Source organism: Phyllobates terribilis, unplaced genomic scaffold, assembly GCF_046119375.1.
Source record: "Phyllobates terribilis strain yellow unplaced genomic scaffold, ASM4611937v1 Scaffold_1__5_contigs__length_1240528914, whole genome shotgun sequence".
NCBI lineage: Eukaryota > Metazoa > Chordata > Amphibia > Anura > Dendrobatidae > Phyllobates > Phyllobates terribilis.
In genome coordinates, this window is record NW_027362761.1 from 1160553487 (window position 1) to 1160581229 (window position 27743).

General features: G+C 46.8%; 2 protein-coding genes across 9 annotated transcripts in view; one reads left to right on the forward strand and one right to left on the reverse strand.

The window, feature by feature from the left end:
• The window catches only part of LOC141162707 (uncharacterized), a 123581-nt gene that overhangs the window by 52067 nt on the left and 43771 nt on the right, over positions 1-27743 (forward strand). The gene's annotated exons all lie outside the window — the stretch shown is intronic.
• The window catches only part of NSD2 (nuclear receptor binding SET domain protein 2), a 91058-nt gene continuing 73670 nt past the window's right edge, over positions 10356-27743 (reverse strand). For 3 of the 7 annotated variants that reach the window (XM_073649035.1, XM_073649028.1, XM_073649042.1), the window contains exons 20-23: positions 13938-14079; positions 13221-13327; positions 11126-11330; positions 10356-10830 (exon numbers count right to left, since the gene is read on the reverse strand). In XM_073649035.1, the coding sequence (XP_073505136.1) occupies positions 10589-10830; positions 11126-11330; positions 13221-13327; positions 13938-14079 (696 nt within the window). In that variant the 3' untranslated portion in view covers positions 10356-10588. The remainder of the gene's footprint in view (positions 10831-11125; positions 11331-13220; positions 13328-13937; positions 14080-27743) is intronic. The other 4 variants (XM_073649051.1, XM_073649019.1, XM_073649067.1 and 1 more) reach the window with 2 other exon arrangements.

A 27743-nucleotide genomic window follows, 5' to 3' on the forward strand; every position in this document is an offset into this window, starting at 1 on the left:
CACCTGGCTCTTAAGGGAGGCCAGGGATAGTCTGGCTTCCAGACCCGATTGGAGAAAACAGAGTACCCTGGGTAGGGAATAAGGGAGTGGGGTCTGGTTACGAGATTCGCACCAGGTAAAGAAAGTTTTCCAGGTACGGTAGTAAATCTTGGCAGAGGTTGGTTTTCGTGCTCTGATCATGGTTTTAATGACGTCTGGCGAAAAACCTGCCTGGGTTAGAACCCAGGTCTCAATGGCCACGCCGTCAAATTGAGGGTCTCTAAGTTCTGGTGGTAGAACGGGCCTTGTGACAGAAGATCCGGGCGGTCGGGAAGACGCCAGGGAACGTCTGCTGTGAGTCGTACGATGTCGGCATTCCATGTACGCCTGGGCCAGTCCGGTGCGATTAGGATGGTTGGAACTCCCTCCTGTTTGATCTTTCTCACCACTCTGGAAATCAGGGGGGAGAGGTGGAAAATTGTACAGGAGCTGGAACTGGGTCCAGTCCTGAACCAGGGCGTCCGCCGCTAGAGCTCTCGGGTCGCGTGTTCTGGCCATGAAGTTGGAGACTTTGGCATTGAGGTGAGACGCCATTAGGTCCACGTCCGGAGTGCCCCAACGATGGCAGATCTGTTGGAAGATTTAGGGATGGAGAGCCCAGTCTCCCGAGTCTATTCCTTGTCGGCTGAGAAAGTCTGCTTCCCAGTTGTCTATACCCGGAATGTGGACCGCAGAGATAATGGAGCTCGTTTTCTCCTTCCAGTGAAGGATGCGTGTCATCTCTCGCATTGCTCTGGCACTGCGGGTTCCCCCTTGGTGATTGACATATGCCACGGCTGTGGCATTGTCCGATTGTACTCTGATGTGAGAGGCTGCCAGTAAGTGATGGAAGGCTCTCAACGCCAGGAGGATGGCACGAATCTCCAGGATGTTGATGGGCAAGGTTGCTTCCGCTGGGGACCACTTGCCCTGTGCTCTGTGATGTAGGTGTACTGCACCCCAACCTGTCAGGCTTGCATCGGTGGTCAGGACCTTCCATTGACCTGGGAGAAAAGATTTCCCTTTTGTTAGAGAGGTCCAGTTGAGCCACCAGTGAAGGGACTTCCTGGTTGACGACGTCAGCTGGAACTTCCTGTCGAGAGAAGAAGGGTTCCTGTCCCATGACTTGGAAATGTCTAGTTGGAGAGGTCTGAGGTAAAGCTGGGCAAATGGAACCGCTTCTATTGCCGCCACCATCCTGCCAAGGACTCTCATTGCAAACTGGGGAGATGTTTGCTGAGAAGGGTTCCTAGATGGAGAGGCAGTGCCTTGTCTTTGGGGAGAAGCATTAGGCCCTTGGAGGTATTGAATAGCATTCCCAGGAATGTCAGAGACTGGTTTGGGGTTGGTGATGACTTTTGTAGGTTGACTAACCAACCCAGGCGACTCAGGGTGTCGATTGTGATTGGGACACTGAGCTCGCAGTCCTTGAAGGTAGAAGCCTTGACGAGAAGATCGTCCAGGTATGGAAAGACTACTATGCCTCTGGAGTGTAGAACATGCATGGTGGCTGCCATGACTTTGGTAAACACTCTGGGAGCCGTGGCGAGTCCGAACGGGAGAGCCACGAACTGGGAGTGGTCCTGGTCGATTGCGAACCTGAGAAATCTCTGATGGGCAGGTGCAATCGGTATATGCAGGTATGCATCTTGTATGTCTATGGAGGCGAGATATTCTCTTTTCCATGGATGCAATGATTGACCGGAGGGACTCCATACGGAAGTGACGTACTCGTACATATTTGTTGAGTTGTTTTAGGTCTAGTATGGGGTGTACCCCTCCTCCTTTCTTGGGGACTACGAAAAGATTGGAGTAGAACCCCTGGAAGCGCTCGGCTGTGGGAACAGGTATTATGACTCGTGCTTGAAGAAGCGATGAGACCGCTTGGTGGAAGGCACGAGCTTTCACTGGTGATTTTGGGGGAACAGATATAAGGAGTCTGTTTGGTGGGTTGGAAGTGAACTCTATTTTGTATCCTGAAGATACTAGTTCCCTGACCCACTTGTCTTCTGTAATAGGTAGCCAGACTTGATGAAAGAGTAAAAGTCAGCCTCCTACAGGTGGAGTGTCTTCCTGAGTCTGTGAGTCATGATGAGGAGAAATTCTTAGATTTTCCTCCTTTTGATTTTGAGTGGCCTGCCTTTGACTGCCAGGATTTGTCCGACCTTTGTGTCGGCCTCGAGCTGTTATTTTATGGTGGCCGTGAAACGGACCAGCCGGAAGAGTTCCGAAAGGATCTGAATCGAGCTTGGTTACGCTTGTTATAATTGCGCTTGGGTTTCAGTTGGGGAAGAGAGATACTCTTACCCCCTGTGGCATTGGATATCAGTGTCCAAGCTTTCACCGAAAAGTCGACCGCTGAGGTATGGAAGGTGCGTGAGGGACTTCTTTGAGGCTGCATCCGCTTTCCATTCACGCAGCCAAAGGATACGCCGAATTGTGATGGCGTGTGATATTGCGCCCGCTGCACCTCTTGCAGAATCCAGAGCTGCATGAAGCATGTAATCTGCCACAACTGCTATCTGAACTGCTTGGTCCGACAGTTCAGGGGCAGAAGCTTGGAGGCCAGTTTGTAGATTTTTTGCCCAAGCCAGTATGGCCTTGGCTGCCCAGACTGAAGCGAACGCGGGTGCTAGGGAGGCCCCTGTGGTTTCGCAAATTGAGCGAGCCATACTTTCTACTTGCCTGTCTGCTGCATCCCTAAGGGTTGAGCTATCTGGCAGTGAAAGAAGTGTCTGTGCTGCCAGTCTGGAGCCTGGGGGGGGGTCCACTGCTGGTGGGTCTGCCCATTTTTTGGTGGTTTCCTTTGGAAAGGGGTAACGGGCCTCCAGAAACTTGCGATTGTTAAGCTTCTTGTGAGGCTGTGAGAATTGTTTTGTGAGGATTGATTTAAATTCTGGATGATCCAAGAAAACCTTAGGTGGTTTCAGAGCTCCTTCAAATGAAATCTTATTTTGTGGTGCGTCCGGGATCGGATCAGAGATGTCCAGCACCCGATGTATGGACGACATTATGTCCTCAACTAGCGCTGCATTGCTAGGTGGGATTGGAGTTAGGGATCCATCAGTTTCCTTGTCTAAGTCAGAATCGCAGATGCCTTCTGACTCCTGTGCATCACTAAGGTGTGTCCTAGGTGACCCAGAATGAGGGATTTCTCTGGACGGAGATTGGTGCAGAGAAATATCATGTCTGTCCTTGGTAGGGGACTGTGTAGATGACCTGTGACTACGGTATCTCTCCCTAGACAGGGATGACGCAGATGAGCGTGACCTATGGGTGCGCTTGCGTCCTGACCTTGACATAGATGTGCTTGGGTCAGTATGTGACTGAGTCCGGCTTTCCCTTTGTTGGGTAGCATTCATAGTCGAGGTATGGCTTTGCAGAGCCTGAAGCAATTTGGAGGTCATGTTATCTATGGACTGTGTCATAGATTGTGACATTTGCGTGACCCATTCCGGCGTAGGATTAGACACTGAAGGGTTGGTAGGGGCTACTTGGGACTCTGGCACAGTAGTCTGAGTACAATCCTTGCAATGCGGATATGTGCTGCCGCTGGGAAGAGCATTACTGCAGGCTGTACAGAAAGCGTAAAAGCAGTCCTGCCTGGTTTTCTTAGACTTTGAGCCTGGCATAGTGCACCTGTAGTGGCTATGCAAAAGGGCTAACTGTGCAGAGGAGGATACAGAGTAATAAAATTCACAGCTGAGGTAACTCAGACTGTGAACTTACCCCACCAATGTGCCCCTGTGAACAGCGCTGAAAGAGCCTGGTCCTGTGCTAGGCCGAAGCCGCAATGTAAATTTATTTTCTATGCCCAAAAGGGCTCCAGGCCAGCGCAGTAGTCCGGGGGGGGGGGGGGGTCGGATCAGAACAGGACCCCCCCAGATTGAAAGGCAGAATGGCGGTGGGGACATAAGTGGAAGGGGGTCTCTGAAAAGAGTCCCCCTTAGGCGCTTAAGATGAAAAGCTGCCGCAGGTGCAGGGCCTGTGAAGGCCTGTGCCGGTGTGTGCCTTGGCAGCCTGCACTCCCCCCGGCTCCTACAGGGTCCCACAGACTGGGGCTCCTGTATTGCTGCTGGTCCTCGGCGGCAGTGTGCTGGCTGGTGAGAGCTGCAGATGCTGCCGTCCAGGCCCTACCTGATGGTGTCTCAACCTAATACCCCGAGGGGGGGATTAGGGAGTGTGCCGCTGTCACCTGTCAGGGGGCTTTGTCCTCGCCTCAACTTCGGACCAAGACCGAGGGAATTGGGGAAGGAGGGGGGTTCTTAACTTCGAGCCTGACCCGAGGGGCCGGAGAAGGAGCAGCATGGTGGCTACGCCATCTCAAATTTCAACTGTGCACCCCGTAGGAGGGGGCAGAGGAAGGAGCCATGCCAGGGGTCTCTTAAGAGACCCTCTTTTCTTCATCTGTAATCCCGTGCTGAAGTGAGGGACGAGTGAAGGTCTGAGGTGTGCCTCCTTGCGACACTAAGCAAAAACTGGAGTAGGCTGATTCCGTCCGGGGGTGTATACTGCAGAGGAGGAGCCACGCTTAATCTTTTTCAGATAAGCATAGTGTCGCCTCCTAGTGGACAGCAGCATAACACCCAAGGTCCTGTGTCCCCCAATGAGGCGACAGAGTAAGAATATTTTCCAGAACCAGCACACCGAAAGGCAATGATGCCAGGCGTGTAGGAGGCAAAACTGCAAAATTTTCTCTCGCGGTGGCAAGAAATCTCGTCAGACCAAAAGATCATAGAATCCGTGGGAGTAGCAGCAAAAATAGTTGATCTTATCCTCCTCGGAGGCTAGAAATAACATCCCTGTCATCCCCAAAACTACAAGAGATCCTGATATCAGGGCTTCAAGACCTGCAGGAGTCAGGAATGATATCACCAGTTCCAGTGATAGAACAAGGTAGGGGCCACTAGTCTCATTTATTTCTAACAAACAGGGACTTACGGAATATTCTTCAATCTAAAACATCTGAACCACCATGTTATGTACAGAAGATTCAAAATAAAGTCCACGATTGCACTGATTGTTGCCATGATGAAATCCTTGCCTATTGATTTTCAAGAGACATACTACTAATACTACTGCCTCATCCACAACTACCACAAAAGACTTCAAGCTGTCACTGATGTTAGAGGGGGAAATACACGGTATTAAGAACTGGGGTATATGAACTTTTGATCAGGGTCATTTGGATGTTTTTGGTTGTCGTTAAGATTTAAGAAGAGAAAACACAGTAGTTTGACAATGGCTTCACCCAACCAATAACCATGAGTGGAGAAAAAGCTTTTTGTTATCATTCATATTCCCTGAAACAAGGCCAAGAAAGGAAAAATTCTGCCGGGGTATGTAAACTTTTGAACACAACTGTAGATCCCAGAGAATGGAGTCTAAATACAGATATCTTCCAGATGATTACGAGAAGATGGGGTTATCCAAAGGTACATCTGTTTGCAAATCATCAAAATGCAAAAGTAAAACCATACTTTTCCCTGGATCCCAAGGACACTTCAACGGTGGTAGATGCATTTGTCCACTCTTGGAAGGTCAAGCTTGCTTATGCGTTTCCTCCAGAAAATCAGGGCAGAAGAGGTCAAGACTATCCTCATAGCTCCAATATGGCCATAAAGAGGATGGTTCGGGACGCTAGACAACCTGAAAATAGAGGGTTCTCTGGTTCAAGACCTGCTGTATCACGGTCCGATCTATCAACCGACTCCCAGAACCTATGTCCAGTTGCCTGGCTTCTGAAGCCTCAATCCTAAGAGCTAGAGGCCTTTCGGAGAGCGTGATCCATACCCTCCAGAAGAGCAGGAAGCAGATTACTAATTCCATCTATACTAAGATTTGGAAGACCTTCAGGTTATAGTATGGGTCATTTGGATCCTTTCCATCCAGACATTGCCAAAATATTGGATTTCTTGTAGGAAGGCTTGTTAAAAGGGTTAAAACCTAGTACCTTCAAGGTCCAGGTGTCAGCCTTTATCCGCCAGATTTCTATTGAAATAGGAGCTTATCGATGGATAAAGAGATTTATGACAGCTGCCTCTCGAATGCATCCAAGAAGATCCAATCGTGGGATTTGAATTTTGTGCTCAAGGGTCTAACCAGGCTTCCCTCTGAACCAATGTCCTTGTCACACAAACTGTCATGGAAAGCGGCATTGCAAGTCACCATAACCGCTAGAAGGGTTAGTGAAATCCAGGCCCTCTCTATCAGGGAGCCCTATCTAAAGTTCATAGCGGAGAGAGTGGTACTCCAGCTAGACCCATCATTCTTACCAAAAGTCACAAAAGACTTTCATATGTCAGCAGATAGTCCTCCCTTCCTTTTGTCAGAATCCAAGAAATCGTAAAGAATTGCATGCTTTGGATGTTCAGAGGACTAGTCTCTTCTACTTGCAACAGACAGAGGCCTGGAGGAAAGATCAGAATCTTTTTGTACAATACGGTGGACTCCGCAAAGGGAAGATCTCCAAAAAATGTGTTAGTAAACTCAATTAAGAAGGCAATCTGCGAATCATATAAGAGCCAGAATCTATCTCCTCCAGAATCGCTGAAAGCTCATTCCACCAGAGCCATGTCTGTCTCCTGGGACGAGGGGGCTAGTGCCTCCATCGAGCAGATCCACAGAGCCGCTAGCTGGTCCTTGGTCCATACTTTCTCAAAACATTATAGGCTAGATTTGATGTCAAATAGGGATTTAGCCTTTGAAAGGAAAGTCCTTCAGGCAATCGTCCCCTCCCTAGCATTATTCTTTGGTATTTCTCCTGTGGTGCTGTGGTGGAGGGGATTGGAGAAAACAATTACACTTACTGGCAATTCAGTTTCTAAGGCCCTCCACAGCAGCACCATTAGTTTTCCACCCCTTTTTATTCTTTAATGATTATTCCTTCAGAAAAACACTAAGGTTAGAAGGTGGGGAGGGGCTATTTAACCTCTGTTTCTCCTGTCCCTAATTAGGATAAGGAGGCAACCTCCTATGGTGCTGTCGTAGGGGGTCTTAGAAACAAAGTTACAGGTGAGTGTAATTTTATTTATCAAAACTATGGAAAGCATCCCAGTAAGTGACATCGATGGAATCATGGTCTCTGTCCCTACATCAGGCTTCACTCAAGAGAATCTGTCACCAGATTTTTGCCACCCTTTGTAACTGCGGGAAATCAGAAAACTTAAATGCCCCATTATTGATCCCGTGTAAAAGCGGATTTATTAATCTTTTGGAAAATAAAATGCAATCGGACACATTAAAGTAACGAAAACTCTATTCTGACAGCTCGTGAAAAACAAAAATAAAAAAAATAAGAAACATTTTGTATTTAGTTCAAGTTGAAGTAATGATACAATAAAGGCATTACATGTAATAAAGTGCGTCTTTCATTGCTGATGAACAGTTTTTTAACAACTTCAACAAATGGGAATCAAAAAGTTCTGATTCTTCAATATACGAGTTGCGACTTTATCCCGTCTGTAATACCAGGATCCAATAACGTACAGCCTACTTATACAGATTTCTTCTCTTCCTTATTAAAATCAGGACAAAAATATAAGAGCTACCGTTCAACCTATTTTCTAAAAACACGCTAAAACAGAGGTGTAAACTGATTTAAAGGGGCCAATCTACGCAAATCCCCCACCCACCCCCGAGCACCTAAAAAGTGATGTCTGGGATTAGAAAAACATGGCGGCTATGAGTTTTTCCGGATTCACACATCCGTGTGCCGTGGCCCCATTATGGACCGGTCGCCGGGCTCCTGACCTCCACTTCACAGCCTCACATATGCCTACAAAGACGAGTTCGGGTCAGGAGAGCTGCAGCCGGTCCGTCACTCACAAGTGTCATATTGCAGCTCATAATCCTTCACTACGAATGGAGTAGAAATTAAATACCAGACTCAACCAACAGCCCTGTGTGGCGCTGTTGCTGCAAGAAAGCAGCCACGCTTTTCTAATCCTAGACAAACTCTCTAAATATCCCCTTAGGAGGTCAGATCATGCAAAAATATAAGATGTGTAGTTAAGTGAATGTTCCCTTTTCTTATACATTGTAATAAATCAAAAATTAGATCCCGAGTGATTTTATTAAACAAGAGTTTGTGTTTGATAAGGATCTCCCAAAAGTCAAATAATATTTTTTTTTTTTTTTGACTACCTGCCGTCACCACCAGGAGGAGCTGAAGAGCATACTGATATTACATTGAACTCAACAAAATATGTATGCAGTGAGCTCCCTCTAGTGGAGGCAGATGGTAGTCAATTGATAACATTTTAGCTATGTGGATGGAGGCCTGCAGGGCATCGGGAGGCCGTTTCACACGTGCAACACGCACTGTAAAAGGATCTATAAAATGCATGGGGTTAAAATTGGACATTACTTTCCAAGATTGCCTAGGATCCTGGCTAAGTAATCGATCCCCTAACCCAAATTGCTACTTTTCCCAGTAAAACTTCAGAAAAAGGGGGGGGGGAGCTAAATATTTGCCAAGCCTGATTTCCATAACAGCCATCTTCCCAGAACGAAAATCCAAGATACGTGAACAATGTGTAATCTCCCTGACACGGTGCCTGGCGCTAAAACTCAACAGTGAGGAATCCCAGCCTGAGCGTACAGAGGTATACGACACCATGTAATTGTATAAAAAATAAAATGGGCAAATCTGCCTCTTTATATATATAAAAAAACAACAAAAAAAACCTCCTCCCAAAGGAAAGTTCTCTGAAGCTTGAAATGACAAAGCCATGAGGTTGCGGATTTACATCAATCCTTAAGAGCAGATGGGGATGCTCCGCTGCGGCGGCAAGGAGCGTTTTGCAGTCCCATCGCAATATTAAAAAAAAAAAAAAAAAAAAAATGTAGTTTAGGAGCCACACTTGTAGCCAGGTGAGGTAGCAACTGTACATTTGTAAAACGAGCACACTACTGTGACTGAATACAAGAGAAAAACTTTATAATAAAAAAACCCAAAAAGACAAGCATAGCAATACGTTCTCGCAGTCCAGCTTAAAATGTTAAAAACCTGCTAAAAAAAAAAATAAAAACGCAGTTGACAGCACTGTTAAACTAGCAGGTCATATGGCTGTATGAACGTGGTAAAAGTGGCATTGGCAATGCTAAGCCCAGTGCATGGTGTCACCGTTGCATGCAATGTTGCGGCCTAATGCACATTGCAGCGCCGGCAAAAATGAAACCGTGGTGCAAGTCGCATTGGCATGCATGAAGCGTCAACGCTGCAAAGTTTGGTTTGTGCAGAATAGTCATTTCTTGGCCTTGTGTACGTAGTCGCATAATCACCAAGAGCGATGCCGCCCGTGCTATCATGGGCTTCAATGTGACGCACACTGCGCTATCAGAGAGTTGATGTGTGTAACGTTGGCATGATGCAACCTAGTGCACGCAGTGTTGTCCTCCCTGAGCTCTGCGGATGTAGCATTACCATTATTGAACCCGTTGTGAGCCATTATCGAGGCTGTTGTATGTAGCATAACAATTTCAAGACTGTTGCTGTGTGCCATTATCGAGCCTGTAGTATGCAGCACACCATTATCAAGACTGTTGCACGCAGCGCGCCATTATCAAAGCCCACAGTGCACAATTTTCAAGCCCCTAGTATGCAGCGCGCCATTATCAAGACTGTTGCACATAGCACGCCATCATCAAGACTGTTGCACGCAGCGCACTTTTATCAAGCCCACAGTGCACAATTTTCAAGACTGTTGCACACAGCACACCATTTTCAAGACCCTAGTATGCAGCGCTCCATTATCAAGACTGTTGCACAAAGCACGCGATTTTCAAACCCTAGTATGCAGCACGCCATTATCAAGACTCTCACACACAGCGTGTCATTATGAAGCCAGTTGCACACACAGCATGCCATTTTGAAGAATGTTGCACACAGCACGCCATTTTCAAGACTCTTGTATGCAGCGTGCCATTATCAAGACTGTTTCACTCAGTGCACAGTTATCAAAACCCAATGCACGCAGTGGCGCACTGAATCTGGTGCACGCAATGCCGCCATTATTGAGCCTGTGGAACGCCATGCTTCCACTATTGACCCAAGTGCACACAGCGCTGTCATCAATGAGCCCTTTCAGCAAAAGAACAAATTGAAAACATTTTTTTTTCTTTCTAAAAGTTGGGTTAAATGTACCTATAATTTTTGAAAAAAAAGCGTAAACGCAGAGAACCTTTAGGACTAGTCTTAAAAAAAAAAAGAAAAAAAAAAAAAAAAGATATAGATTTCCACGGCGGACCAATAGTGTCTTGTTTTACAAAAAGAAAATATTTGCTGTAAGCGGCTCCAGTTGTCACTTATCACACACAGCTTTCCATTGGTAAGGGTATAGCGGTGTAAGTGTGGGGGTGTTATTATACGGGGAGTGAGCGATGGCAGGAGCAGTCGGCGATCAGTGCAGGCGCAGCCAAGGCTGCAGAGGATGGCTCAGTGGGTATGTTCTGTCCTGAATCGGGGTATATCACAAGAGAGCAGAGCAATCAATGAGAAAAGCGTCCGTCTCCCCCTTTATCCTTATTCACAAACAGTCCTATGTACAATAGTGTTGCAGTCCACTAGTTATCTGCTCCTCGGGCTCTTTTTACACTTGGCTTTTGAGTGCTCGTTCGGTATACATTCAGCTTGTACTTCATTGAACTCGACCGGGTCGTGGTCTAGACAGCCGAGTCTGCCGTCAGCCGTCTTTCTGAACAGTCCATCCTCGTGGTGACTTTTGCAAAATGAGTTTGGACACAGGCTGCAAAAGCTCACCGAAGCCTTTCCACAGACATCGCAGTGATGCCACGGGCACTCCCACTTCCCTGTAAGTAAAGTTCATATCAGTTAACATGTTTTTTTTAGAACATTCCCCTCCCCCAGCTCCAAATCTCCTGCATAGACATTGAATAATTCTGGCTTCCCACAAGCACCACTAGAGGGAGCTCACTGCACTGTGTAAAGTTAATGCAGTGAGGTCCCCCTAGTGGTGACTGCAGGGATCTAGAATCTTGTAATTTCACACCACGTCTATGCATCAGATACACACTGACAGCTATAAAGCTATGTTCATGCTCACATTTAGGATCATACCAAAACATATGTTGGAGAGTTACTCACCGAACGGCCTTTTGTTGAGATCGAGACATGAGAGGTGATAGGTCTTCGTACACAGCTTCTTGTCGCAGAGAATTAGCTCGCCGCCATCGTTGCAGCGGAAACAGTAATCCTCGGATTCCTTCTTCCCTTCGCCTTTAGTCTTACGTTTTTTCGGCTTTTTCTTGGCCTTCTTGGCTTTTTCGTCATGCGACAACGCTGAGGAATTCTAGAATACCAGGGACAGAAAAAAAAAAGGTGATGTCAGATTGGATGCCGACCTAGTTACCAGAGTACATGCTGCCACTTCTGACAGCGTTTCAGGGTTCCTGCATCCACAATGGCCACCGTCGTGACCTGGGGGCAATGGCAAGTCTGAACCACATCTTTGAAGCACAGGAAAGCCATGGCTTAGACATGTTGGTTGCAGGAGGAACACACCGCCTAAGTTGGTGGAGGAAGCTACAAATGGAGGGCACCAGATGGGGCAATTATATGTGACAAATATACAGACACTGCAGTGCCGGGGTGAAAGGGTTGTCCTGTTCACGCGTTGTGTCAGCTACACTGACGTACATCGGCAGAGCCGCCATACCATCCCCAACCTGTGAACAGTTGGATGAAAGCCGCCATGTTTTGATAATTAGAAAAACAAAATCCTTTAAAGAGAACCCATCACTAGATTCATGCTGCCCAAATTGGGCAGAGTCTCCTGCACCGCTCCAGGTGATTGACAGGCCTCTGTTTGGTGAAACATGGACCCTGCTTGGACTGTAACCACCAGTGCGGCCCGTGGGTCTCCTAACCGTAGTGTAAATACCCACACACATTAAAGGTGAACACATGGGCTAATTTTTTCCATGACAGTTCCTTGGATGGATTTCCTTTATTATGTAAGGAGGCTGTGATAAAACAGCCTCTTCTCTTAATCAGCCAGACATCTAGATTTGTTTAGCCAAGAGAAATACTCTATTGTGCTTACTTTAGAACTTGTGTGTGTTTCTTTGGTGGGTCAAGAAGGACAGACCAGTATTTGTATAACCCTGAATGTTGTTTTCTATTGGTCTGTGAACAAATGATGTTTGTTATTATGCTAATTACATATTATACTAAAGCCAGCTAGATGTTGATTTAATGAGCCCCCCTGCTATACCAACTAGGTAAATTGATTAAATGCTCAAACAATGAGACCTGAGCCCTGTGGAATAATACACTCTCTAACCCTTGCACTGTGGATGTGTACTTGAAAGAAAAAAAATGTGAACTATTTAAGGAACATATGCCTCTGTAGCAGGCAGAATTGAAAGAGACTTTACAAGGAGAATCAAAGATCAGCCTCTCTTCAGACCACCAGCTTGGTAGGATGGCTTTCACCAAAGAGACACAGATTTGGTTTGGATTCTACATGATTCCAGCCTAAGGTTACAAGGCCCTGACTGGATAGATACGGATCTGCTCCATTGGCCATCAGAAAGCCCATGGATACATTTGGGGATACCGGCTTGGGATGATGAAGTCACCTGGCCTCAGATATGTTGTTTGGGGTTACCAGGTGGGACTCTCCGGTCGCCTGGAACCCATGGAGACATTTGGAGAAGCCAGACTGGGACCAGCCAGTCATCTGGCTACATGGAAACTCTCGGAAATGTCAGGGTGGGATCCTCGGGTCTCCTGGCCTTGTACCTCGATGAACTGTCAGCTTCCTAAGCTTGCAGTTACCTCCTCTTGGTGGGGGCTCGCCAAAAGCAGGGGGACACTGGTTGAGGTAGTCAGCCCTGGAAGTCCCAAAGTCGCAGCTGTTGTATCTCAGGAGGGCCAGCGGAAGGGTGAGCCTGTGTTATGTTGTACCATCTTGGTTATTAGCTGGGACTGTTCTGTTTATTGCCTGTTTTGTGGTTTAAATAAAGTATTGCCGCACAGTTTTACCCTCACCCCGTGTTGTCTTAGTAGCGTTACGCACACGGAAGACCCCGGGTCTTCACAGAGGCATTGATGTAGAAAGGCCGATCTTGTATCCCATATACTTGTATGTGCTGAGAGCGGATGCCACGTGTTCTACACGTGCTTGGCTTACGACATCACTCTTATACGCACATCGGTATTCTAAATGTAGACGAACCTTGGGTCGGTCTCCAAGGAATCCACTACAATTCGGAGCCCCGCATCTGCAGACAGTCTTCTCATTTCCAAGGCAATCCAAATTATAGTTGAATGTTAGCTCTTCTCCTGCAAAATGAAGAAATATACGAGTTCATTACATAAGGAGAAAACATGCCCTGAACAAGCAGCACAGTGGAATTCCTTGATAAGTTGCTGGGTCACATTGGAGAGGTGCTGCAGTCTTAGTAGGAGAAGCAATGTCCGTGAGAATAACCCTTTAAGTGGTGGCATATTTTAGGATTAAATATTATCACAGATCCAAAGGATAAGAGATAACTTGGGACCCTCACTGATCCCGAAAACAGGGCTCCGAACTACCCAGACACAAGGGAGCGGCGGTCGTGCACACGTCACTGCTCCATTCATGCTCGTTAGAAGTCACAGATAATGGCGGAGAAGCGGCGCACATGTGTAGCCGGGGGCATTTCAGAACCCCATTTGTGGGTGATTTTTGATGGCCTCAGCTGGACAGGAGCCCTGCAAACCGCTTGCTACAAGACAACATCCCCGACTACTCTTCATTAGCCATTCGTTGAAGTCGAGCCAGACCGGCTAACCGAAAGAGGAGCGGGTTGGCGGTGGATTCTCAGGGCTCCCGTACAGCGGCCATGGGCTACTGGACGAATCACTATAATAATAAACCTTCCACTGGGAATAAATGGACTTGTATCATTACCTGCAGGGATGTCCCGTACAGCGAAGAGGCCTACACGGGTGTCTCCATTTACCGTCCATTTCTGGGTGTCACAGTTTGGCTGACAGCTGTGATTCATGAAGCGGGAAAAGTTGCCCTTAGGTCCTGCGTCAATAACCCGGTCCTGCAGAAAAACACCCATCCAGTCAGACATTAAAAGGACACAAACCTGATTCTCATAGTAGAAACTTTTCTACTTTAATATAGGTCTTGTCATTTGGATAGACTGAACTGTGCTTTATTTTACATGTCTGTCACATGTTGGGTGCGGAGGTAAAGAGCGGGGTCAGGCGGTGCCATACAGCCGGCATCTGCCTCTTACAGCAACAATATGAGCTGGGGTCAATCTCAGACCGCAACATTTAACTGGTGCCCTCTTGCAGCAGCTCATCGCGCCACTTCCACCCTACAAAATGATCTGGATATCCTTTGGGATAAATAACTGCAATCGCTTCCTATGACCATCAACAAGCTTCTTACACCTCTCAACTGGAGTTTTGGACCCCTCTTCTTTTGCAAACTGCTCCTGGTCTCTCAAATTTGAGGGCACCTTCTACTAACAGTAATTTTAAGATCTCTCCACAGGTGATCAATGGGATTTAGATCCGGACTCATTGCTGACACTTCAGAACTCTCCAGCGCTTTGTTTCCATCCATTTCTGGGGGCTTCTTGAAGTATGTTTCATTGTCCTGCTAGAAGAGCCATAATCTAGGAAGCAAGCCCAGCTTTCTGACACTGGGCGCTACATTGCTACCCAAAATCCTTTAGTAATCTTCAGATTAAAGCAGCATGCAAATATGAAATATGAATTGCATTACTGCTCTAGAAAATAGGAAAAATTAAGATTACTTAGCGCATAAAGTGGCCAATTCATGTGTACCCAGCAGCCACGATAAGGCGATTTTTTCTGCTGGGAACCGATCTAATCTGAATCCTCTCTTAGGCTGAAGCCTACATTTATATGGGAAGATAGGATCCTGCTGTGATCAAAACCACCTTACCGTTGCTGCCAGGTACACATGAAGTGGCCATTTTGTGTGCCAAGTATTCTCAATTTTTCCTATTTTCCGGAGAAGTAATGCATTTCAAATTTCATATTTGCATGCTATAGCGCTACAGAGTGCTACTTTATTTGTTATATATCTAGATGACTACTCTTAGTAAGCACCTGTACACACCAGTTTTCTGTTTGGAAGTGACTGTCAGTCTTTATATATGCACACAGTCAAGGCACCCAGCTCCAGAGAAAAGCAAAACAACCCCATATTTGACGGTAGGTACTGTGTTCTTTTCTTTGTAGGCCTCATTCAGTTATCGGTAAATGGTAGAATGATGTGCTTTACCAAAAAGCTCTATCTTGGTCTCATCTGTCCTCAAGACGCTTTCCCAGAAGGATTTTGGCAAACTGCAGTGTAGCTTTTTTAGGTCTCTATGTCTACAGTGGGAGCCTCCTGGGTCTCCTACCATAGAGTTTCATTTTATTCAAATGTGGACAGATAGCGACAGGGGAGACTGATGCACCCTGAGCCTGCATGACAGCTTGAATTTCTTTGGAACTTCATTGGGGCTGCTTATCCACCATCCAGACTATCCTGCGTTGCAACCTTTCATCAATTTTTCTCTGCCGTCCACGTCCAGGGAGATTAGCTACAGTGCCATGGGTTGTAAACGTCTTGATTATGTTGTACACAGTAAACAAAGGACCATCAAGATCTCTGGAGACGGACTTAAAAAAAAAATATATATCAATCTCAAGGTTATAACAATTTTGGTTCTCAAGTCCTCAGACTGTTCTAGTCTCCTCTTTTTCTTCTCCATGCTTAACCCCTTTCCGACCTGGTCTGTAATCGTACGCACCAGGTCGGAAAGGCTGGTTCAGCTGGGGCTCCGGCGCCGAGCACGCACTGAACAAGGCAGATGTCAGCTGATTCTTACAGCTGACATGTGCCCGCAACAGCCGCGGGTAGAACAGTGATCCACCCCCCGCCCATCGGTGACCCCATCACGTGATCGCGGGTCACCAATGGGTAGGCATGACAACCCAGGGTTTGCAGCAGACCCCTGTGGTTGTCATGTCTCAACTGCTATGAGCGCCACCCAGTGGTCAGCGCTCATAGCAAGTGCGCATTTCTGCTGCATACAAGCGATCTGTTCATCGCCTGTATGCAGTAGAAGCAATCAGACAACTGCTGCTTCTAGTCTCCTATGGAGACTATTGAAGCATGCAAGTGTAAAAAAAAAAAAAAATATAAAAAAGTTTAAATCACCCCCCTTTCGCCTCATTCAAAATAAATGTAAAAAACCCCCCCACATAAACATATTTGTTACTGCCGCGTTCAGAATCGCCCGAACAATATAAAAAAAAGAATTAATCCGATCGGTAAACTGCGTAACTAGAAAAAAAATTCTAAACGCCAGAATTACGTTTTTTTTGGTCGCTGCAACATTGCAATAAAATGCAACAACGGGCGATCAAAACATCGGATCTACCCCAAAATGGTATTAATAAAAACGACAGCCTGGCGCGCAAGAAATAAGCCCCCACCTGGCCCCAGATCCCAAAAAACGGAGACGCTACAGGTCTTGGAAAATAGTGTTTTTTTTTTAAAGCAAACTTTGGATTTTTTCACCACTTAAATAAAAAAGAACCTGACCTGGAAAATAATGATGGCAGGTCAGTTTTAGCAATCAGTGAATGTGGTAAAAAAAGGACCCAAAAAACAACCATGGAAATACATTTTTTTTTTGCAATTTCACCGCACTTGGAATTTTTTCCCCGTTTTCCAGCACAAGATATGGTAAAACCAGTGATGGCGTTTAAAAGTACAACTCGTCTCGCAAAAAATAAGCCCTCACATGGCCATATTGAACGAAAATTAAAAAAAGTTCTGGCTCTGGGAAGAAGGGGAGCAAAAAATGAACACACAAAAACAGAAAAACCCAAGGTCGTTAAGGGGTTAATGATGTGGCAGACAGACGATGCAAAGATCGAGTCAATTTCTCCCAATCTTTAGGCTATGTGCCCACGATGCAGAAATGCTCAGGATTTTTTCCTGAGCGTTTCTGCATCTCCCTGGCAGAAAAAACGCATGTGGATTGTACATGCAGATTGTACATGCGTTTTCCTGCCAGGGACATGCGGATATGAAGCGTTCTTCAGATGCATTTCCACATGCGGGTTGACAAGCGCTTTCCAAGCAAATTTAGCATCACTTGGAAAGTGCTTGACAACTTGGTCACACTATATAAATCCATGCAAAAGGCAACCGGCATATATAGTGTGACCGAAACAATGGTAAAAAATAAATCTATACTTACCTTCCGATGGCCCCCGCAGTCTTGATTCCCTCTGTCCTGGCTGCCGGCAGCTCGCGGTACACTGAAGGACTTGCCGACGTCAGCGTCGCGTGACCTGTCACATGACTATGACGTCAGCGCAGGTCCTTCAGTCCATCGCTAGCTGCCGGCATGAAAGGACGAGGGCAGCGGGGGCCGCCAGAAGGTAAATATAATCTTTTTTTTTTTTTCTTTTTTTCACAGTTTCTATGGTACCCAGGTCCGGAGGAGAGTCTCTTCTCCTCTAGACCTTGGTACCATCCACACACTAGAACACATGGAATGCGCATGTCCTTATCTAGTGAAGCGGAATGCACGCGTTCCAATGCAAGTCAATGGTGGCGAAAACGCAGCGCTTCCGCAAAATAATTGGTAGTGCTGCGTTTTTTCCCACAATGATAATCCGCAGCGGACATTTCCGCAGCATGTGCACAGCACATGCGGATTATAATTGGGGAACATGGCAGGCCTTCTACCAAGCGTTTTTTTTTTAAGCGTTTCTGCAGCGGAATTGCCGCTGCAGAAACGCTTAAAAAACGCATCGTGGGCACACAGCCTTATCTGGTTTCAGGTGCGATTTTCGTATTGCCAAAATCTGTTACTTGCCACAGGCGATACAATCACATACATACATTACTTATACAATTTTAAAGCACAAATTAGCTTAATTTTCAATTAAAATATTGATAGACCAGACATTTACTGAACTGGGAACAGGGGGTGAATAATAATAATAAAAAAAAAAAAAAAAAAAAAAAAAAGGATTTTTAGTACTTACAGTAAAATCTCTTTTTTGGAGCCTTCATTGGGGGGACACAGTTCACCATGGGTGTATGCTGCTGTCGCTCCTGTGAGCTCCTCAGCAGTGTACACCCACCGACTGGCACAAAGCTCGTCAGTTAGTGAAAAAAGCAGTAGGAGAAGCAACAACAACATAACTACGTACAGGCCCAACAGAGGTACAAACCAGGGAGGGTGCTGTGTCCCCCAATGAAGGCTCCAAAAAATATTTTACGGCGAGTACCAAAAATCCTTCCTTATCACTTCACTGAGGGACACCGGTAACCACGGGACATACTAAAAGCAGTCCCAAGGGACTAAGTCAGGCGGCAGCGACTACCGCTTGCAGGACTTTTCTTCCCAGACTGGCAGCCGCCGAAAGGTAGGTATGTACTCTGTAAAACCTCATGAAAGTGTGAAGAGATGACCAGGTAGCCACCTTGCAAATCTGAGATGCAGAGGCCTGGTGGCGAATGGCTTCATTCGAGACACCATCAGATCGACGTCGTGGGTGCCCCTTCTCTGACAGATCTGATTGAACATGTTGGAGTTGAATGGCCATGACAGTTGCCATCACCTTCGTGAATACCATGGGAGCCAAGGCTGGGCCGAAGGGGAGCGCTATGAATTGATAGGGATTCCCTTGACAGCGAACCGGAGGAATCTGATGCGGTACTCTGAATGTGCAGGTAAGTGTCTTGAATGTCCACCGAGCAAAGAAACTTCTCGGGTTCCATTGTGTCGATTACAGAGCGAAGCGACGGAGGCGTACTCGTCGGTTTAGGAGTTTGTGGACCAGGATTGGATGGAGGGAGCAGTCCTTCATTGGGACAACAAAAAGGTTGGAATAAAAACCTGAGAAGTGCTTGTGAGAGGGAACAGGTACTATGACTCCTGACTGGAGGAGAGAGGAGATTGCCTGAAAGAAACCTGGAACAGGAGGGGGGGGGGGTGAGACATGAAATAAAGTTCTTGAAGGAGGTGGGGGGAATCTATCTTGTACCAGGAAGACATGATCTCTCTGACAAACGCATCGTCGATCACGGATCACGTGCGTTCCGGAAGAGAACACTGCCACCCACCCTGGGGGAAGTCGCAGGTGGGGGGGTGACCAGTCATGCTGAAGACGACCCACTGGAGCGGGAGTGGGACCCGGAGGACTTTTAAGAGTGAGTCACTGCGCCAGTTATGGCCTGAATGATGGTTTCTGTCTCTTCCGCTGGGCAGAAGAACACTCCTGTTGGGAGGTCGTCCCTGGAGAAGAGAATTGACAAAAAGGAGCGAAACTAAAGAATGCCTCCTTGTAAAAGGACGTTTTGGTTTGGGCTGCGGTAGGGAGATTCTCTCACCGACTGTAGCATCCGAAATGATCTGATTCAATGAGTCTTCAACCCCGGAAGGGGAGATTAGTAAGGGTCTTCTTGGAAGCCGGATCCACGTTCCAAGCCTTAAGCCAGAGAATTCGCCGAATAGCAATGATATTGCTAGTGACGCGGGCCGAACAGCTGGCCGTGTCCAGGGATGCAGTGAGCAAGTACTTCCCTGCATGTGCAATCTAGTCCGCCAGGTCAGCGAGCTCATCCGGGGGAGCGGCTGATAGAATGCCCAGTTGGAGGAGTTTTGCACAGGCAGAAAATAGGAATTATTCCTACCGTTAATTACGTTTCCAGGAGTCCATCAAAACGGCACGACAGGAGTTAAGTCCTCTGTTCCTCTAGGTACAGGAAACACATGAGAGGTTAAACCCCCCCCCACCTTATCACACCCTCTGTTTGTACTAATCACCAACCAGGATGGATGCAACTCTATTTTATTATATACATATACCAATGTTACATTCACATTAGTGTCAAGAGCAGGGGAGGGAAATATGGTGCCGTTATGATGGACTCCTGGAAACATAATTAAAGGTAGGAATAATTCCTATTTTACCAGTACGTCCATCATAACGGCACGACAGGAGACATACCAGATCAAAAATTAGAACATTTAGGGCGGGACTACTACGGCCATAGGCTAATTGTTGACTTAACGATACATCTAACTTATAATGTTTACTGAATGTTGATATACTAGACCAGGTTGCTGCCTGGCAGATTTGGCCTACTGAAGCTCCCGCTTTCTCCGCCCAAGAAACGGAGATTGCTCGAGTGGAATGAGCTTTAAGAGAAATTGGGGCGATAGTCCTTGTCAACCACCTTGCTAGAGTCGGCTTAGAAGCTTTCTCGCCTTTATTCACACCCGAGAATTGCAGAAAAAGGTTTGAGTCTCTCCTCCAGGGGGCTGGGACTTCTATATAATTGCCCTCCTGACGTCCAAGGTATGGAAGGATTTTTCCTTTTCATTTTTGGGAGACTGGCAGAAAGACGGCAGTATTATTTCTTGATTCAGGTTCGTACTGGACACCACCTTGGGGTAAAAGGAGGGATCCAGTTTAAGAACCAATCAGTCCTCCAGAATCTTAAGGTATGGGTCTAGAACTGAGAGAGCCTGGATCTCACCTACCCGCTTCGCTGTAGTAACTGCCACAAGAAAGGCTGATTTCATAGAGAGCAGGTCTACTGATGTTTCTTCCAGGGGTTCAAAGGGAGACTTACATAAAGCCCTCAACACCAGGTTCAGATCCCACGGTGGTACTAGACTCCTTATCGTGGGTCTTAAACGAGAAGTTGCTTTTATGAACCTTGATATCCATGGGTGGTCTATTAAGGAGTAGTCCAAAAAAGCACTTCGGGCCGAGATATGAACTTTTAACGTATTTGGCCTCAGACCCTTATCCAACCCCTCTTGGAGGAAATCCAGAATCTTTGGAATATTAGGGAGAGACAAATTTCCCACAGACTGACCTGCAAAGCTACAGAACTGTCTCCAGATCCTAGAATAGATGGCTGACGTTACTGGTTTCCTACAGGCTTGGAGAGTTGTAATTACTCGAGGAGAAAGGCCCTTAGAGGCTAGGATCCGCCTCTCAGGTTCCATGCTGTCAGTTGGAGGAATTGGATGTTCGGATGTAACAAGGGACCCTGCAACAGAAGATCTTTCCTGGCTGGGAGTCTGAATGGGAGATCCACAGACATCCGGTGTAACAGAGGGAGCCAGCTCTTTTTGGGCCAGTAAGACGCTCCCCTCTCCTGTTGGATTTTCCTTAGTACTCTTGAGATGAGAGGGACTGGAGGAAAAGCGTACACCAGTTTTGTTCCCCATGATTGAGAAAGGGCATCTATTCCTTGTGGGCTGTCGGCTGCGTCCAAGGAAAAAAAAGAGCTGCAGCTTCCTGTTTTTTCTTGTCGCGAACAGGTCTATGGACGGGGTGCCCCATAGTTGAATGACTTGATGAAACACATTTGGATTCAGCTCCCAATCTGAGGGACCAACTCTTGCTCTGCTGAGAAAATCTACCACCACATTATCGGACCCCCTTAGATGAATAGCCGATATTGAAAGAACATTTCTCTCCGTCCAGTGGAAAATTCTTGCCGCCAAGGATTGTAACCATTTCCCTCTTGGACCTCCTTGTCGACGAAGAAAAGAGATGGTGGTTCTGTTGTCTGAGAAAACTTTTACGTGATTTCCTCTGAGCAAATGTTGACATCTTTGAAGAGTTTCCCTGACCGCCTTTAGCTCCCTGAAATTTGACGACCTGTGTTGTATCTCTTTGGGCCACATCCCTTGTAGATATACATTTCCTATGCTTGCTCCCCAGCCTTTTTGGCTGGCATCCGTATGGATTTGGATTGAAGGAAGGATCCAGTCTACTGAATTTCCTAAGTTTGAAGAGTCTGTCCACCAGGAAAGAGTTTTTTTAGCTCTCTTGATAGTCTCATTTTCTTGTCTAATCCCAACGGTCGTCTGTTCCAAACTGACAGGATCGATTTCTGTAACGGCCTTGAACGGGCCTGTGCCCATTTCACGCTCGGAATGCATGAGGTCATCAATTCTAAGATCCGCATGGCGTATCTGATTGAGGTGGTCTTCCGTTTCTCGAAGTTGTAAATTTCCAGTTTTATTTTTTCTCTTTTCACCTGGGGCAAGGAGGACTTCTAAAGACTGGAATCTATAAGCACCCCTAGAAATACTTTTGTAGTACTTGGATGGAGGCTTGATTTTTCCCAATTGATGTTCCACCCCAAATATTCCAGGGTTTTGATCGTATGAGCTGGTGGACTGAGAAGAAGAGACTGCCACCAACAATATATCGTCCAGGTAAGGGATTATTACAATCCCCTGTGTTCTTAAGAAGGCCGCTACTTCTGTCATAACCTTTGTGAATATTCGGGGGGCCGAGGATAGACTGAAGGGTAGGCAAGGGAATTGAAAGTGGTGTACTGTGTCCTCTTGCTCTAGAGCGAACCTTAGGTATTGCTGGTGACTTGGGTGAATTGGAACATGGTAATATGCGTCCTTGAGGTCTAGGGTGCACATTACCGATCCCTTCTCTATCAATGGAATGCTGGTTTTTATAGTTTCCATTTTGAACCTTTTGTATTCCACCCACTGGTTTAGGGGCTTGAGGTTTATAACCGTACGGCGTTTGCCTGAGGGTTTTAACACAGAGAATAGGGGGGAATAATGGCCTAAACCCTGCTCTGAAGGGGGGACCTGTTTTACCACGTGTAGGGATTGAAGGACTAATATATCCTGCCATAGACTTCTGAGATCTACAGGGGAGTGAGGACGAGTGATTTGGAAACGACGAGGGGGGGGGGGGGGGGGGGGGGGAGTATGGGAGAAGTCTATTTTGTAACCTTCCCCTAAGGAACGTAGGATCCATTGATTTTTTGTAATGGACGCCCACTTGTCCTGAAAGAAACGAAGCCTGCCCCCTATTTCAATGGCATCATGGTCTAGCTGGGGCTCCAGAGGCGACCTGATCTGCTCTGTCCTTTCCTCCCTTCCTGTAAGACCATCTCCCTGTCTTACCCCTGTAATCACATTTAGGGGATCGATGGGTTCCACAAAAGGGCCGGTAACTTTTAACCCTATCCTCGGGAAACCCTTTTTTCTTGTCGGACGCTCTTTCTAGGATCTCGACCAACACTGGACCAAAGACCCGGGTACCCGAAAAAGGAATTGAGCACAGCTTATTTTTGAGTGGCCATCATCCGAACACGTTTTAGCCATATTGCCCATCTAGCGGTATTAGATAGTACACTACATCTAGCTGCGAACCTGACCGATTCGGCTGAGGCATCAGCCATGAATTGTGTCGCCAGTTTTAACATGGGAAGAGAGTCTGATAGCATTTCTACTGGGGAATCGGACCTAATTTGATCTGACAGATCGTCCAACCAGAGGCACATGGATCTTGCCATTGAAGTGGCAGCGATATTAGATTTGATTATGGCTGCTGAGGCTTCCCAACTCCTCTTGAGCATGCTCTCCGCCTTCCTATCCATTGCGTCTTTGAGGCAAGACGAATCTTCAAAGGGGATGGACGTTTTCTTAGCCACTTTTGCTATTGGGACATCTACCTTAGGGATTTCCTCCCAAAGTTTGATGTCCTCCGGATTGAAAGGAAGACGGGATTTAAAGTCTCTTGGCACAATGAGTCTTTTTTCCACTTCTTCCCATTCCTCCATAATCGCTTTTAGATGCTCATTTACAGGGAACACTATTCCTCTGAGTCCTTAGACCCACAAACATTTTATCTTGTCTGGAGTGGGAGACCTGAGTGTCTTCCAAGTTCATAGTATGTCTAACGGATTTCAATAGCTCATCCGTATGTTCTGCAGAGAAGACATTTTTTCCTCTCTTGTGAGGGTAACTGTGAGAAGCGATCCTCATCCTCTTCCAGACTTTGCTCTGATGCGGAGTCTAAATATTCCCCTTCCTCAGACAACTCTTCCATCTCCCACCTGGATCTTTTCTGGCGAGGAGAGGGTTGAACTATTTGGGGTGATGGCTGCGTATGGGAAGGTATAAGGCTCGAGACTGTGTTCTGGACCTCCTCACGGATCATAGATATGTCCGTCAAAAAGGAAGCTTTTTCTTCTTTTAAAACTTCAGCTATACATTCTTTACACAGCCTCTTTTTATACGAGTCCAGAAGCTTAGTGTTACAGGATACACATCTTTTGGATTTTTTGGAGGACGATCCGGACCTCTGGGCTCCCCTATCCTAATCCAGAAAAAAGGACACAGGAGACTGCTAATAAAAGAGCTGTCCTGGATTACAGGGTTCAATTATCCAGGCAAGGGCCATAGACTATACTCACACTGCCCAGGGACTCTGAAGGGGCTTCTGACCGTGTAGGATTGGATTCCATGGTGTCAGTGTGTGTGCCTGAGGTGTACCCTTTTATAGGGTCTTACCTGATCCAGGTGAGTAGGCCACGCCCCCAGCATCAACCGCTGCTTGTTGCCATTCCTTTTTTTTTTTTGACGTGCCCTGAAGGCTCACCAGTCCCACTTCCCGGCATCATCGCCCCGGAAGGAGAAGCCCACGTGGCGTGCGTTCCACCCTGGAACGCACGCCAGCCAAAAGCGGATGTCCGCTTATCTGACTCTGCCCCCGGTGTCTCCCGGCCGGAAGTCTAGGCTCCGTGGAACACAAGCAGCCTCCGATCTTCATGGAAAATGCCGGCGGCAGCGCAACGCTCAGAGCCCCCTGTCCGGGGGATACAGCTGCATGGCGGCGGTTCTCCTGGCTGAGAGACCCCCGCCCAGTGGGGTATCAGCATGGAGCCTCCGGACCAAAGGAAGGGGAGAGTTCAGACCCCCCCGATATTCTTTAGTGAGAACCTTTTCTAGCGTCCTGTCCTGCTAGGGACAGGAAAAACACTGAGGGTGTGATGAGGTGGGGGCTTTAACCTCTCATGTGCTTCCTGTCCCTAGAGGAACAGAGGACTTAACTCATGTCGTGCCGTTATGATGGACGTACTGGTAAAACAGATTTTGCTACCCACGTGGAAGCAAAAGCTGCACCACCAGCCTCAAAAGTCGATTTGGCTAGAGCCTCGTTCTGTCGGTGGCATCCTTGAGCAAGGAGCCGTCGGGTAGGGATATAACAGTCTTGACGGACAGGCAGGAGACGGATGGATCAATGGCCGGTGATTCTGTCCACTTATTGATAAGGTCTGGGTTAAAAGGGATATAGGATATCCAATTGTTTTCTGCAGGAAACAGCGCTTTTCCAAATGCTCCCAGTGTTTCAAAAATACTTTATGATTTGAAGACATCCGGGAAGGACATTTCATCCTTTTAAAAGAGACAGAGTGGTCCATGGGGAGGATCCTCGTCCTCCTTAATATTAAGGCTTTGGTTTACGCCTGATATGAAGGTGTTAACCATATCCTAGAGCTTGAAAGTCTGATCGTTTCCAGATTGGATTCTGAAAGATTACCCAGGGCCACCTCGGGAGAGGAGGCGTGGGATACTGAGGGCATCCTGGAGGATGTGAACGGGGAACAAGAGCTGGACGAGAAGCTTGCGCAAGTCAGTTTCTTAGATCTTACTCTTGATCTTCCCTTCTGAATGTGGTGGTGGGGTGCCTGCAAATCATACAGAGGAATGGTCAAAACACTGGTGGAGGTAGACAAGTTAGGCAGACGTTCTAGGGCCTGGACCAAAGACTGAGATACCTCGGTGAGGTCTGATACTGACTGACAAATGACAAAAGCCCACGGTGGGGGTTTCCAGTGATATCAGCATGGTGGAAGGGCTGCAAGTTGGGCAGAAGGCCGAGGTCTGACCTGTGAGCCAGTTTTTCTTGCAGAGGGCACAGGAATAGTGAATGATAATAGGGGAAGGGCGGTAGGTTTTCTCCCTACCTCTGGGCATGTCAGGATCTGTCGATTACTGCTGAGGAAAGAGTCTAGAAGAAAAAACTAAACCTGGACAGAGCCTACCCGGTTTTGGCGGCATTTAATTGTGGAGAGGCGCTGGACCGGAAGAGTAATCCTTTAATGCTGTGACTTGAAGCACTGCGGGGAGACGACCGGAGCTGCTGCATACCGACCGGGAAGAAGCGTGGGAGAGGATGGGGAGGCCCGAGCAGAGATTGTGATTTAATCTGCAAGCATGGGAGGAAGAGGAAGGGGGCGTGTGCAAACATCCGCAGTGATTGGCCGGCCAGCCAGGGGGCGTGGATAATCTGGCATGAAGTTACCGGTGTGTTCATAGGCTGTACGTACTGGCGGGGGTGTGGCCAGCTGCAAGGACGGGAAGAAGAGAGGACATGATAGGGTAAAAAAAAAAAAGGAGCGCGGTAGTTTTCTGCACACTGAAGCAGGAGAGGCGGCGCGCCAGGAAGTACAGTCATATGAAAAAGTTTGGGCACCCCTATTAATCTTAAGCTTAATGTTCTATAAAAATTGGTGTTTTTGCAACAGCTATTTCAGTTTGATATATGTAATAACTGTTGGACACAGTAATGTTTCTGCCTTGAAATGAGGTTCATTGTACTAACAGAAAATGTGCAATCTGCATTCAAACAAAATTTGACAGGTGCATAAGTATGGGCACCTCACCAGAAAAGTGACATTAATAGTTAGTAGATCCTCCTTTTGCAAAAATAACAGCCTCTAGTCGCTTCCTGTAGCTTTTAATGAGTTCCTGGATCCTGGATGAAGGTATTTTTGACCATTCCTCTTTACAAAACAATTCCAGTTCAGTTAAGTTTGATGGTCGCCGAGCATGGACAGCCCTCTTCAAATGATCCCACAGATGTTCAATGATATTCAGGTCTGGGGACTGGGATGGCCATTCCAGAACATTGTATTTGTTCCTCTGCATGAATGCCTGAGTAGATTTGGAGCGGTGTTTTGGATCATTGTCTTGCTGAAAGATCCATCCACTTTGTAACTTCATATTTATCACTGATTCTTGAACATTATTGTCAAGAATCTGCTGATACTGAGTGGAATCCATGCGTCCCTCAACTTTAACAAGATTCCCGGTGCCAGCATTGACCACACAGCCCCAAAGCATGATGGAACCTCCACCAAATTTTACTGTGGGTAGCAAGTGTTTTTCTTGGAATGCTGTGTTTTTTTGCCACCATGCATAATGCCTTTTTGTATGACCAAATAACTCAATCTTGATTTCATCAGTCCACAGGACCTTCTTCCAAAAAGAAATTGGCTTCTCCAAATGTGCTTTTGCATACCTCAGCCGACTCTGTTTGTGGCGTGCTTGCAGAAACGGCTTCTTTCGCATCACTCTCCCATACAGCTTCTCCTTGTGCAAAGTGCCTTGTATAGTTGACCGATGCACAGTGACACCATCTGCAGCAAGTTGATGCTGCAGCTCTCTGGAGGTGGTCTGAGGATTGTCCTTGACTGATCTCACCATTCTTCTTCTCTGCCTTTCTGATGTTTTTCTTGGCCTGCCACTTCCGGCCTTAACAAGAACTGTCCCTGTGTTCTTCCATTTCCTTACTATGTTCCTCACAGTGGAAACTGACAGGTTAAATCTCTGAGACAGCTTTTTGTATCCTTCCCCTGAACAACTATGTTGAATAATCTTTGTTTTCAGATCATTTGACAGTTGTTTTGAGGAGCACATGATGCCACTCTTCAGAGGAGATTCAAACAGGAGAACAACTTGCAAGTGGCCACTTTAAGTAGCTTTTCTCATGATTGCATACACCTGGCTATGAAGTTCAAAGCTCCATGAGGTTACAAAACCAAAAAAAGTGCTTTAGTAAGTCAGTAAAAAGTAGGTAGGAGTAT